Source organism: Elephantulus edwardii, unplaced genomic scaffold (assembly GCF_000299155.1).
Source record: "Elephantulus edwardii isolate Elephantulus edwardi_28Jun2011 unplaced genomic scaffold, EleEdw1.0 scaffold00159, whole genome shotgun sequence".
NCBI classification, from domain to species: domain Eukaryota; kingdom Metazoa; phylum Chordata; class Mammalia; order Macroscelidea; family Macroscelididae; genus Elephantulus; species Elephantulus edwardii.
The window spans coordinates 4,208,483-4,222,292 of record NW_006399909.1 but is presented as its reverse complement, the minus strand read 5'-3'; the positions used below and the strand labels follow the sequence as shown (position 1 = coordinate 4,222,292).

The 13,810-nt window shown below is 36.1% G+C and overlaps 1 protein-coding gene across 1 annotated transcript in view; it reads right to left on the bottom strand.

The window, feature by feature from the left end:
- Nucleotides 1-5,742: 5,742 nt before the first annotated feature.
- CDH12 (cadherin 12, type 2 (N-cadherin 2)) overlaps nucleotides 5,743-13,810 on the bottom strand; it is an 851,782-nt gene continuing 843,714 nt past the window's right edge. The window contains exons 11-12 of the mRNA XM_006895122.1: nucleotides 11,185-11,436; nucleotides 5,743-7,077 (exon numbers count right to left, since the gene is read on the bottom strand). Coding sequence (XP_006895184.1) covers nucleotides 6,578-7,077; nucleotides 11,185-11,436 — 752 coding nt within the window. The 3' untranslated portion in view covers nucleotides 5,743-6,577. The remainder of the gene's footprint in view (nucleotides 7,078-11,184; nucleotides 11,437-13,810) is intronic.

Here is a 13,810-nt window from a genome sequence, read left to right as displayed (position 1 = left end):
CTGTTTGTTATCTCAGCAGTATGTGGGATGTTCAGTAATCTTCAACACCACAGTTCAAAGAGCATTCCCAAGATCTCTGTAGATGTTCATTGAAATGAAAAAGAAATAAATTAATTTAAAAAACAACAACAACAACAAAACAAACAAACAAAAAAACCAAAGAGCATTTCAGAAAAGCTACTGTTGGAAGCAACTGCTTTGTGGCAGGCTGACTAAAATCTATAGAATCTTCTCCTGCCACTTCCACATGGACACCATTGAAGCTGTGTTTGCAGGAGAATCCGGAAAGGACCAGGCAATGAAGTTATGTCATTCTAATTTTTTTTGTTTACTGCTGAATTTTCCCATTAATGACTTAGGCTTTGGAGCCTACTCATGTCCATAAATAAAATTAAAAAATCAACTCGTTGATATTGAGTCAGAACCGGCTTACACCTGACTCTTCAGTGGGTTTTCAGAGGCCTTCAATCACATGGAGGAGATTACCAGTCATTCTTCCGTGTAGAAGCTGGTGGATTAAACCCCCCAGCTTTGACTTGGCACTGCAGCTCCTTACCCACTAGGCTATAGCGCATGGCTAGTGTGTATCTCATTTTCCACATCTGGAATACACTTCACTGTTACATGTTATATATTGGATGCAACCGAAATTTTACGCAATAGTAAGTTTATATATAAAAAAAATAATTTTAAAGGAGCTCTGGTGGCCTTGTGGCAAGACGCTACACTGCAATCCCATAGGTACGCGGTTCAAATCCACCAGATGCTCTGCTGGAGAAGGAGGGGGTAATCTCCTCCGGTACCAGTCAGATCTGATTTGATGGTACACGTAAAAATAATACAATAAAAATTTAAAAAAATATTAAAAAAATAATTTTATTATCTGTGAAAAATAATTAGTAGTAAGTAACATATAAAAATTAACTTCCAAAGGTTTGTCACTAATAATTACAAATATGTTTACTTAAAAAGAAAATAAAACTATGAAAAAGGGAAAAAAAGAATAGTCTTAAGAGGAATACTTGATCAGCTTTTGAATTTGGAGGAAGCTCCCTGACACATGGTTCTGGGGTCAGTTGAGGCAGAATCAAGCTCTTCATGTTCAGAGAAGGAGGGTTAGTGAGAAAGCTTTTGCTGTTGTCGTCTCTCAGCCAGTAAGCAAGAGCTGAGGTTTTATGTAGGATTTCTTCACCACAACTTCATAAAAATTATGTATTTTCAGTTTTACCCAAGATTACTATGTTTTGTTGAAAATTAAGGGAATTATTTTATTTTTGTGTGAAGGTTAATTTATAGAGATTTGAATTATTAGTATATTTTATTGCTAACTAAAAATATGTGATAAACAATATAAATATATGTTCCATTATAAGTTACATAAAATAGATATATCTTTCTGTAGAGGTAAGCATACAAAGCAATAACAAAATCATGGTTTAAATATGAGTAATAGACAAAAACCTCATATAAATTTTGAATATTATTTAGAAACATGTTGTTTAAGCCTGTCTGTGTAAAGCCGAAGCATTGTGTTATAAATTATACCTTATCAGTGATAGCAAACAGTCAATATATTTGGCCTCGTGTTTACCACATCCTGAAATGAAATCCTCACCACCTGACCAACAGGCACCATCATGATATATAGAAAGAAGATTGAATTGGCTATTGAGTTCATCTTGCTAACATTCACAATCAATACCTTTGGGAATAGCAATCAAGAAATCATAAAGGTGCTGTTTTCAGAAAGGCTGTGGTGAGGAGCTCCCCAAGACACTGGAGAGTAGTAGTGTTCATTTGAGGAATAAAGTGCATTGGATTCAAGACATGATATTTTCAATTGTTCCCTAGGCCTTTGAAACTTAGACATTGACTGAAGAGGATAATAGAAGACTTGATGCCTTTAACGTATGGTGTTGGAGAAGGGTGTTGGATATCCCGTGGACTACTTAAAACAAACAAATAAGTCTTCAAGAATTTGTAGTCATGGGGCTCCTTAGAGGAAAGGCCGATGAAACTCCATCTTTCATACTTTGGCCATGTTGCTAGGAGAGGTGAGTTCCTGGAGAAGGACATCCGGTTTGGAAGAGCAGAGGATAACTGAAAGACAGGAAGACCCTCAACGAGATGGATTGCCATCATTGACAGCCCGTGGCTAGAGCAATGGGCTTGAGCATGTCAGAGACGATGAGGATTGTACAAGATGGGACAGGGTTCAGATCTGTTGTTTAGGGTCACTATGAGTCATGGACACCTCGATGGCACCTAACTACAACAACAATGCTCTTGTTTTGAGATGTTACTGCATATCAACCACATGTACAACAGATTGAAATGTGTGTCATCTTTGTAGTTTCCAAAGTGCTTAGACCCATTATTGTAGCTGCTGAAACTTCTCTTCTAATAACCCTCTACTTTTATATTTCATTTCCAAGAACATTACAGTAGAACCAGATCACTTTTCTAAGAATATACCTCATGGAACATTATAAAACTTCTAAACAATGAATACTAAAACATGATTTTTTACAAGACATCTCTCCCATGGTTTCGCATTCCACATGATATTACTACTTACAAACATTGTATGTTTGCTTGCTAAAAATGAAATTATATTTGAAAAGGTTATTGTTAATATCTAACTGTTGTTGTTATTATGTGCTGTCGAGTTGCCTGAGACACATAGTGAGCCTATGTCCAACATCCCTAAACTCTGCTCTATCCTGTGCCAATCTTATTGTCTATAAGACACCTACCCTCATTACCCTAGTCACTAAATCAATACATATCATCGAGGGTCTTTCTCTTGCACTGCCCCTCCACCCTTCCAAGCATGACATCCATGTCCAAAGACTGGCCCCTTCTTGCAACATGTCCAAAGTATATCAGACAAAGCTTCAGAATCCTTGCCTCCAAGGAGCAGCCTGGTTTAATCCTCTAGAGAACAAACCTGTTCATTCTCAGCAGAATGAAGAGTAAATTCAACACTCTTCTCCAACACCACAGCCCAAAGGCATCTCCTTCTATCATCTCTAGCCATTGTCCAGCTTTCTGACACATAGTAAGTGATTGCGAAGACCATGGCCTATATATCAAGGACACTTTATAGTCTCCAAACTGATGTCATTGCTCTTCAGTATTTTGGGGAGGTCTCTAACAGCAAACCTTCCCAAGGCAGTATGTCTTTTAATTCCCTGGTTGTTGATGCCAAGAGTGTTGATTGTGGAGCCAAGCAAACTAAAGCTTTTTTTAACAAGCTCAATTTCTTCACCATGATGTTGCCAATAGACCAAGTGGTGAGAATCTTTGTTTTCTTGATATTGAACTTTAATCCATATTGAAGGCTGCAGTCCTTGATCTTCTGCAGCAAGTGCTTCAGGTCCTTCTCAGTTTCAGCAAACAGGGTTTTGTAATCTGCGTAATGTAGATTGTTGATGAGTCTTCCTCCAATCCTGATGCCACATTTCTCTTCATAGAACATCTAACTGGAGTTATATATTTTTATTGGAAATGTGAAATTGAAGTGTCTTTTAGTCATGTTAATAAGGACAATATAAATAAGGAAGAATTAAAAATAATTTATGCCTATAAATTATGGTTGCAGTGAAGAATATTAAGTATGCCACGAGTTTCCAGAAGAGCAAAAATAACAGCCAGAATGCTTGCTTAGAAGAGAGAAAGATAAAACTTTGTCTTGGAACATTTGAGCATATTATTAAGAGAATTCAGATCCTGGAGAAGGAAATTCATTGCATTTTTGGTAAAGCACAAAGTTAAGGGAGAAAGATAATTAGATAATTTACATGGTGGCTGTACGATAGGTTCAAATGTAGAAACAAAAGTGAGAGTGGGCCAGGACTGTTGTACGCTCCTTCTGTTGTACATCAGATCACTGTAAGTCTAAACAACCTTAATAGCACCTAAAATTATCAACCAACAACAGTGGCTCAGTGATAAAGCTCTTAACTAACTATAAGGTGGGCAATTTGAATCCATCAACCCCTTAAATATGAGTTAAATTTTGGGTTGAACCTACAAAGCACCCCTATTGGAAAATAGCCTGGAATTTTACTCCTATAATGATTGTAACCTAGAAAACTGTATGGTGCAATTCTATTCTGTACTATGGGGTCGCTGTGAGCCAAAAATCCATTTAACAGTAACTAACAATGAAGGCATGAACTGTATATTTAGGATGAATCTATAATCCAATTTTATCATTTTCAAGAATGTGTCATATTTAAGTAGTGACTTATGTAATCATCATATGAAGAAAACATTATTTTATAATTACATCTCCATTATATAACATATATTATTCTATAGCTTACCACTAACAGCACCTCACAGCAACATGTCATTTTCTTGTAAGTAAACGTATCTACATATTTATGTTCCCTAATATTTCTGAGAAATCTACAGAATATTAGAAAGTTAAAAATCATATATTTCTTTTACACAGCTCTCTCCCTTGTCTGTTTCAGTGCCATTGAAACAGTATTTATCCCCTCTTTTGATTAAGTATTATTGGCATGACAAGAGTCCAGAATAAGAGTTGCATAGTAAAGTGGTCTGGGGGTGAGAGAGAGCCGGAGACTGTATAACAATGAAAGAAATTTTTCTTCCATAGAAGAAAGCAAACTGGAAGGGAGGTGAGACAGGGAGTAAAACATGCAACACTGAATGAACAGAAATCCAAGTTTTTTATAAACTGGCATTAAAATCTAATAAATAAATAGGATTAGAGATAATTAAAAAATACCCACAAAAATATATTTGTGATGAATAATTGAATGTACAATTTAAAAAAAGTTAAGAATCATCATACAGAACTGTAGATTATTTAGAGCAGAAGGAATTTTTGATGATGACAGAGAAAGGGACAACCTTGCACTTCTATGTAATAATTATATACTGTTGAGTCAGAACCGACTTACAGCGGACCCTTCAGTGAGTTTTCATAGGCAGAAGATCACATGGATGGAGTTTTCCTCTATTCATCCCGTGAAGCATCTGGTGGATTCGAATCAAATGCCTTTGGGTTGACAGAGCAAACAGCTCCCTACCACGAGGCTACCAAAGTGTTCTCTAGATAGATAGATAGATAGATATTGATTCCATGACTGAGGTGGTGGGAGTGAGTGTCTCAGAGACTGTGAGGTTGGCACAGGCTAGATCAGGGTTTAGGGCTCTTATACATAGGGTTGCTATGAGTCACAAGCGACAAGCCACTTGATGGCACGTAACAACAACAATAACTCTGTGTGTGTGTGTGTGTGTGTGTGTATATATATATATATATATATATACAAGTAATATGATAATGGCATTCACAAATTTGAAATCTATGTTAACCAAGTGAATGTGTTGCCTTCCTTTGAAGTTGCCCTCATTTCATGATTATGTAATTGGTTTGATAGCTATAAGATCCCTGATGTTTTACTCATTAATTAATGCACAATAAATTCTTTCAGAAATAGTATAAATCTTCTTGTTTTCCCTCTAAGTATACCACAGTAACATGTATTTTGTTTTCTCTACTCAATAATTATTTGTAAAAAGAAACTGTAAGAAGCTGTGTTAAAAATTTTGTTTTCCATTTTTTCTGTTAACAGTATCCTCTCCTCTTCCCCCCCCAAAAAAATTTCGATACACCACTTGACACTTTTATCCATGAAAGAAGGCTTAAATGATTTGTTAATTGTTTAAAACCAACCTTACACACACCAGCATTGTAAAAAACAAAACCAATATTTATTTTAATGTGGAGTTTGAGCCCTGAGGCCTCCCTTTTGAAAGAGGGATAATTCTTCATTTTTGCTACAAATTCATTTTCTTCGTTTTGGAAAAAAAGAGTAGCATTTTCATGACTAGCTTTAATATTTTAACCAATTATAAGATCAAATAGTTTTAATTCAAGATTTACATGTTGAATCCAATAATATATCACATCTATTTCAATTTTCTGCAAGGGGAGGATTAAACAAGTGTTTTGGCAGACAGTTTTAAGAAGAAAAGAAAAGGGAATTTGAATCATAAGAAGATGGTGTTCATAAAGTTGTCTTCTTTTCCCACCAGAGGAATTAGAAGAGTCAGCATGGTGCTATTGCTCCTTGACATAAGGACTGTCTTTGTTTTATGTTCGTTTCATCTCTGAATCCTGCAAAGCGATCACAGCAGAGTGCACTGTACACCACTTTAAATGATAAGAGTTTCAATAGGCACTTTAGTGGAATTAAGAAAAATCTAACGCTCTTCCACTGTGATGCCAGATAGCTATCTTCCTTCAAGGTTGTCATGTCAGTAAATTGTGTTTAATAGGCCTGAGCGTGTCTCAGTGTGTGTCCAAAATAACAAAACAAAGCAAGTACATAATACAGGATTTATCTCCTGTCGGCAGAATAAACTGAAACGGACAATATGATAAATACAGCAACTTGCTAGAAACCAGATAATCAAAGGAATCTTGTCTTAGAAAGCCTGTGGCTAACTGTGGGTGAGTCCTATTTGTTGTTTTCTTTTGCCATGATTATGTTTTAATTCCTCCTCTTAGCTGTATCCAAGACTTCATTTCCCCCTAAGTGACTTTATCAGGATTGTAATTCTCTTCCTCACCAAACATATCAGCCAAAACTTTGAAGCGGGGTCCCCAGTCTGTCAGAAAGTCGTAGTCTTGGTCCGCCTCGGTGGTAAGAGAATCAATGGAGCTGAGAGATTCTGCTACAGATCCATTTCCCTCATAGGCATAGGTTGCCAATGAATCATACGGCGGGGCTGTGGGGTCCACATCATTTTCCTGTAGCCTTTGATTAATGAAATCCCTTATATCTGTATTATCTTCCACTGCTGGTCTCTGACGAGGTAAACGGAGAGGGTCTGGTTTTATATCCCTGCGGATTTTGTTCTCCTCAATCACTTTTGGATTCCTTAGAGCACCAATGTCAAAAGCTTGGGTGTCCTCCTCTCCGCCTCCTTCATCATCGTAATGGATCACGTTGTCTCTGATATCTTCCTTAGACGTCATCAGGGTATCTTTCTTTTTCTGCCTTCTCAGAGCTACGTACAGTACAACAATGGCTAGAAGAAGAGAAATGACAATTTGAGACCCGCAAGAATGTATGTCAGTGCAAAATACGATAATAAACACTTAAAGATTTATCTGGGTTGAGTTTCCTTGGCAACCTTCTAAAATTTTCAGAGCAAACATACTGTAGTCACTATGGATCATATATATAGTTACAGTTTATCATTGTCCAAACTCAATTTAAACTTAATTTTAAATGTAAATAACATCGAACCATAGCAAGATTACTCTCCAAATCGAACAACTGAAACTCTTTCACCTAAATATTTAAGTGTTAGGTAAAAATTTCTATTAACAGATATTGGGGGGGAGAACACAATTTTTTTAACTCAGTATAAAACTAACTGTAGAGAGTTGATCGAATGAAACGTGAATATTATAGCATAAAAATGTCATAGCATCCCTTCACAGTTAAATGCCACACTTTCAATATTATTTGTTTTTCTTAATAAACAAATCCAAATATCTATATACCAATTCATTTAAGGAGCAATGATACATAAAGAGAAAATGATGAAAGCCCAGAGAAAGCACAGGAGGAAGAAAGAAAATAAGAAACTTTGTTTCCCTAAAAAAAATATGAACTAATATAACTATTTATTTCAACACTATGTACTTTTGTATTGAGATATTTTCAAAGCCAAATATCTATTATTTAGGCTATGTTTTATATAAATTCATATATTTTGTTGATAAAAACCCTCTTGTTCTCAGATGCCTCATATCAGGTTAGCCATCAAAACTACAATGTTTAGTTCACCTAGTGGTGGATGGGCATAGGTAGAAATCATGAAATCAAGGATCAATTTTGCTTCTCATGGTCTTACCCTCACCGCCCCTCAGTGATCTTAGTCATGACAAAACATTGAAAATCCAATTGTGTCTCATACATTGAATTGAAAAAAGAGTATATTGTGGTGAAAGCCAACTTATTCCTTTTTTTTTCAAATTTAGAGTTTGATAAATCAACTTGCATATAGTTAAAACTTAGGTACAGTGGGCCCAGGTGGCATGTCTAGCCCTTACGCTCTTGTCAGAGCTTAAGGAATCCTAACAGTAAGGAGATAGTTTCTTGCCCACTTGTGAGACACTGCAAGCCTCATAGTCAACCCCATACAGTTGCCTCCAGAGCAGCCGTGGCTGAGGAAGGCACAGGTGCTGCCAGGTGCCATCAAGTCACTTACGGCTCCCAGAGACCCCATGCACAAAAGATCTGAATCCTGTCCCACCCTGTGCCATCTTCACCATCTCTGATGACTTGAACCCATTCCTGCAACCACTTGTCAATCCATTTCATTGGAGTGGTCTTCTCTCTTTGGATTGCCCTTCACTTTTTCCAAACAGATATGTCTTGGAAAAAAGTATAGTCTGAGCACACTTTGGAGGCAAAGATGGCAAAGCTTTGCTTCTCACTCATACTTTGTATATGTTGCTAGGAGAGGCTATTCCTTGGAAAGTGATATCATGCTTGGAAAAGTGGAGGAAAGATTTAGCAAGGACTAGGTAGGTAGATATAATTTGATAACTAAGGATGATAGAAGGATAGATGCTTGTGAATTGTGGTGCTGGAAGAAAGTGTTGAACATTCCCTGGACTGCCATGAGAACAAATAGGTATGTCCTATAAAGGGTCAAACCAGTTTACTCCCTAGAACCAAGGATTTTGAGGCTCCATCACCCAAACTTTGGGCTTGTGGCCAGGAGGGACCAGACCTTGGAGAAAGGCAACATGCTTCAAAGGGTAGAAGTACAGCACAGGAGAGGAAGATGCACGATGAGATGGATTGACTCAGTGGCTGGAGGGAAGGTCTGTTGGAGAAGATGAAATTGGCACAGGAGATGGCAGCTTTAAGAGCTAATGGACAAAGGATTGCTATGAGTCACAGGCAACTTGATGACACATAACAGCAACAGGTAGATAGATACCCTTGAAAGTTATCTCAAAGTTGTCTAAAAATTGCTGTGTGTTCCTTTACCCCTAAGTAAGATTTGAAACTGGCTGAGGTGAAGCTGAAATAGCTCACATACAGTCAGATCTGTTTAGAGTCAAAGGACTCAAGAAATTCTTAAGAAAATGTTGTCATGGGACAAAGTCAAGAACAACAACAATCACTGTTTAGTTCCATGAAATTCATCATTCTTTGGACAATGCAGGCACACTGGAAACACTCAGGAAAACATTTTGATCATGGATGGCAGAAGGCAGGGCATGAAAACAATGATATAAAGCCTTTATTGATTATTCTGTAAGATGGTCAAAGAAGGCAAGCAGAGGGGGTAGAAAAAAACACAAACAACAAACAAAAAAACAACCCAGAATACCAAATCACTCCAATTTAATCTAAAAATATACTAGAACTTACACTTATTTTATAGAAGAGAGAACAAATGTTTATTTGAGAGACCTAGTTGGCGCTGGTCTGCTGTTAGGGACCTCTTCAGGGTACTCAAGAGCAATGGTGTCACTCTGGAGACTAAAGTGCAGCTGATACAGGCTATGGTCTTTGCAATCACTTGTTATGCATCAGAGAGTTGGACAATGACTAGGGAAGATAGAAGGAGAATTGATGCCTTTGAGCTGTGGTGCTTGAGAAGAGCATTGAATGTACCATGGACTGCCAAGAAAACAGATTCATCCTGGAGAGGGTTAAACCAGACTGCTCCTTAGAGGCAAGGATTCTGGGGCTTCATCTGACATATTTTGGACATGTAAGGAGGGACCGGTCCTTGGAGAGGGACATCATTCTTGGGAGGGTGGAGGGATGGCACAAGAGGGGAAGACCCTCTATGAGGTGGATTGATTCAGTAACTGGGGTAATCAGGGTGGGTGTGTCAGAGACAGTGCGATTGGCACAGGATAGAGCAGGGTTTAGGGCTGTTGTACACAGGGTCGCTATGAGTCGCAAACGACTCGACGGCACATAACAACAACAAACAACAGTTGGTCATATGCAGTTTTATAGGTGTCATTGTTACTGTGGAAGTTTTTTCAATGAACTTCACTAACAGAAATGCCCACTTGCTAAACAAAAGTTGAGTAGGTTGATCTCACCAGCAGGACCTCGAAGGGAGGAACATGTGTTTCTGTGTCTTAAGCCATCTTTTACATAATAGTATTATTTTTAGTTTTGGTTTTTTAAAAAATGTGTTTTAGACTCTACAAATAGAGATGGGTATTTACAATTGTCCCAATATTTTTTTAAAAAGGATAAGCTCAATATATAACATGGCTACACAATGATTCTCAACTATATGTGTGTTGCATATTAATCTAAAGGCATAGGAGACAAAGCAAGGAGCTTATCTCTAGTTCTGGATCAGATAGTGAATTTTGGCAGGTGACATATACCTCTTTGTTAGCAAGGGATCTATACCTCTAACTGTTTCTCTTCAGGTTATCATTTTACAAATCCACATCCATTACAATTTCATCTTGTCAGCCTTGATTAAACCAAGAACAAGTCCTAGTTAGAACTTTGATATGAAATTATAGTAGAAAAGCAGAAAAGACATCAAGCCTGCCTACCATTTAAAATACACACACACACACACACACATATATATATTAAACAGTAACAAATGTCTGGCTTCCTTCTTTTACCCTAGGTCTTCCCTTCTTTTGTTTTTGTTTTTGGTTTGTTTTTTTTTTTTGCTGGTCAACTGTTGGTCATTCAGTATATTTTTTAAAAGAATTATAATTCTGTTACTACAGCACATAACAATAACAACAACATACATTGGAACATACCACTATGCCTGATAAATTAGAAAGCATTTGTTGTAGGCAGCTGTTCATTACATAGCCTTCATTGTGACCCAGAATTCAAATTTCTATTAACTTAAAAATCTCCTAGAGGTTGACCACATTTTTGTGTTTTCTGAATATACTATTTGCTTAATGCCACCTACTTATCTAATATGTACCTAAGGTTTGAACACTGAAGTTAACTTTAATAGAAATTTAAATTTTTATGGATGTGCCATCTTGACACAGAATGATTTATTTACATGATAAATTGAGAAATGGCAAAGAGACAGAGAGAGAAAAAGAGAGGAAGGTAAGCGAGGGAGGAAAATACTGTGATTAATAATGAAACCAACCTAAGAGTATAACAATGCACAACAGGATTGCTATCAAAGCTCCAGTGCTGAGTCCTACAGGTAGAAAGATTGCTTCCACATTGCAAGACAGGATGGTCCCATCAGCATCACATCTACAAACTCGAATCGTCATTGTGTTGGTGCTGCTCTGGACAGGATAGCTGCTGTCTTCTATAACAATGGGGAGGAAATACAACTCTTGCTGTCTGCGACTGTATCCATTTCTCTTGGTTTCAATTCCGGCTGTGTTGTCTACAAAACATGGCATTTAGGAGAAAATGGTTACTGTGAGCTTCATTGAAGATCTTAAAGTTTTTATCTGTTAAGCTCAAGGGAGAGCACTTCTTGGATCAGTTAAATGTATTCACATTTTAATTCTTTCTCTTATCACTGTGAAAGCTGTCAAAATACAATCAAGTATAATCAAAACAATACATCAGAGAAGAACACTAATCTTGTCTGGTGCACAAACTACGATTTAAATTCAGAGAGAATCTAGGGGGGAAAGGTTTTGTGTTGATACTTCTCTTCCTGACAACTCAGTCTCATTGAGAAGAAAATATGTGTGTATTTTCACGCTTTCACATAGATTAGATGAAAAAACATAAAACATTAAAGTGGAAAATTGTATACACACATCAATATTACTTAAAATTAATAATGATGAATTATAGCAATCACCATTTAACTATATCGCAAAATATCTGTATTCATATTAACTGATCGATTTATTTAATTAGAATAATCCAAGGCAATGATACATGTACTTTCACACAAATACAATTAATATTTCTATTGAAACTGCTATTTTGCATGCCTTTGCTCGCTACTTCTTTTGTTTCTACTCATGCAAGACAAAATAATTTTGTTCATAATAGTATTTGACTCTATGTTTATTCAAATAATTCCTAGCAACAATTTGATGTGTATTTTTTAAAATATATGAAGACTTACTTGAGCATGACACACACTTAAAAATCAGTAAAATAACTCTAGATAAGTATTATCATTATAAATACAGGATGATTATAAGATGTTAACTATTTCAATAATATTAATTTATGCTTTTCTGTTAGATAAATTTCAACAGCAGACATGCAAGCAATTGTACATGCCTGGCTTTAAACAACACCAAGGTAAGAATACTTTATATGATGTTAGTTGAGTTTACCTTAGTAGGAAAAAGTGTTGGATTGTTAACTGAATGTCTATTTAAATCTACCAGCTACTGTGAAGTAGGAAGATAAGGGTTAAAGTGTTATAAATAGGATAGACGCTTTCATAAGTCAGATTTAACTTGAAAGCAAGAGATACTCTATGCAGATTTGAAAATTACAAATGAGAAGACCATGTTGTCGAATAGGAATTTATTATCAAAACATTCCGCTCAAAGAAAAGATCAGATGTCAAGCATTTTAGGCAACAGTGGGAATGGGGGGGAAAATTAGGTGATTTGAACTTACACTGAAATCTTTAACAATTAATTGGGCCAATACTTGAGTCTGTGGAAAAGCTAAGTCAATAATTAAATATCAAAATCTAGGTAGAAAAGATCAATAGAAATAACAAATCAGAAGGAGAAATTGATACTACCATGTAATATTTTGGGATCATTTGATCTTGGACTAAACTGATATTAAGAACCAGAGTAACCAGTTATGCTTATTTTGAATCTATAATTATTTCTTTTTGTGTTATCTTTTTTAAAATTTATGCTAATTATGCAAAATTCATAAACACTGCATTTCATTTATATACATTTTTTCCACACATACCTTCATTCACATTGTGTTTCATACAATCATTTCCATACATTGTATTTTGTAAAATTAATTACCATTGAGCTATGCCCATAGTTAAGCCCTCTTTTCAGATTCCTAGCGGATCTTTCCTAATTCTTACACCCTCCCTCTCCCCACCAAATTCTGGGACCTCATACTTACCCCTCTCCCTACCATAATCCTTATTCCTGTCTTTCCCCTTTAGACTTTTGTACACATCTTACTATTTATAATTCTGTTACTTGATAATTGAACACACAGAATACATTATATTGTGCACAATGATGGGGGGTGATGAAAATATTAAACATTGTTATGACTTTAAAATTGTTCTCATTCATTAGGGGAAAAAAAATCCTTACATTTAAAAACATTTAAAATGCATAACTTGACCAATGTCAGAAAAGCAGCAAATAGTCAAATTGTAAAGAAAAACCATGCTTCGAGGCAAAATGACTGGGGATTTATTAACATGATTTAGCTGATGAAGTTTCTACAGCAAAAATACAATGTTGAAACAACTCAAAGTCTGTGTTAGGGTCTCTGGAAGATTGACTGATCTTTTCCTCCCATCGTGAAATCAGCAGATCTGACAATAAACTCTCCATCCATTTACTTTTGTCACTGCATAGCCACCTTCTTAATCTAAGAATCAGTCTGAATTCCATATAATGACTTTCAATACAAAAGAAATGCAAAATAAAATACAAATATGAAAAGATCAACCTTGCCTAAACATTTAAAAGTCTTCTCTAGCTATTGATTTTAAATCTTATTAAGGATAGAAAAAATCACATTTAATATGGGTAGGATTAGGTAACTTAGAATATAATTGTCACAATATC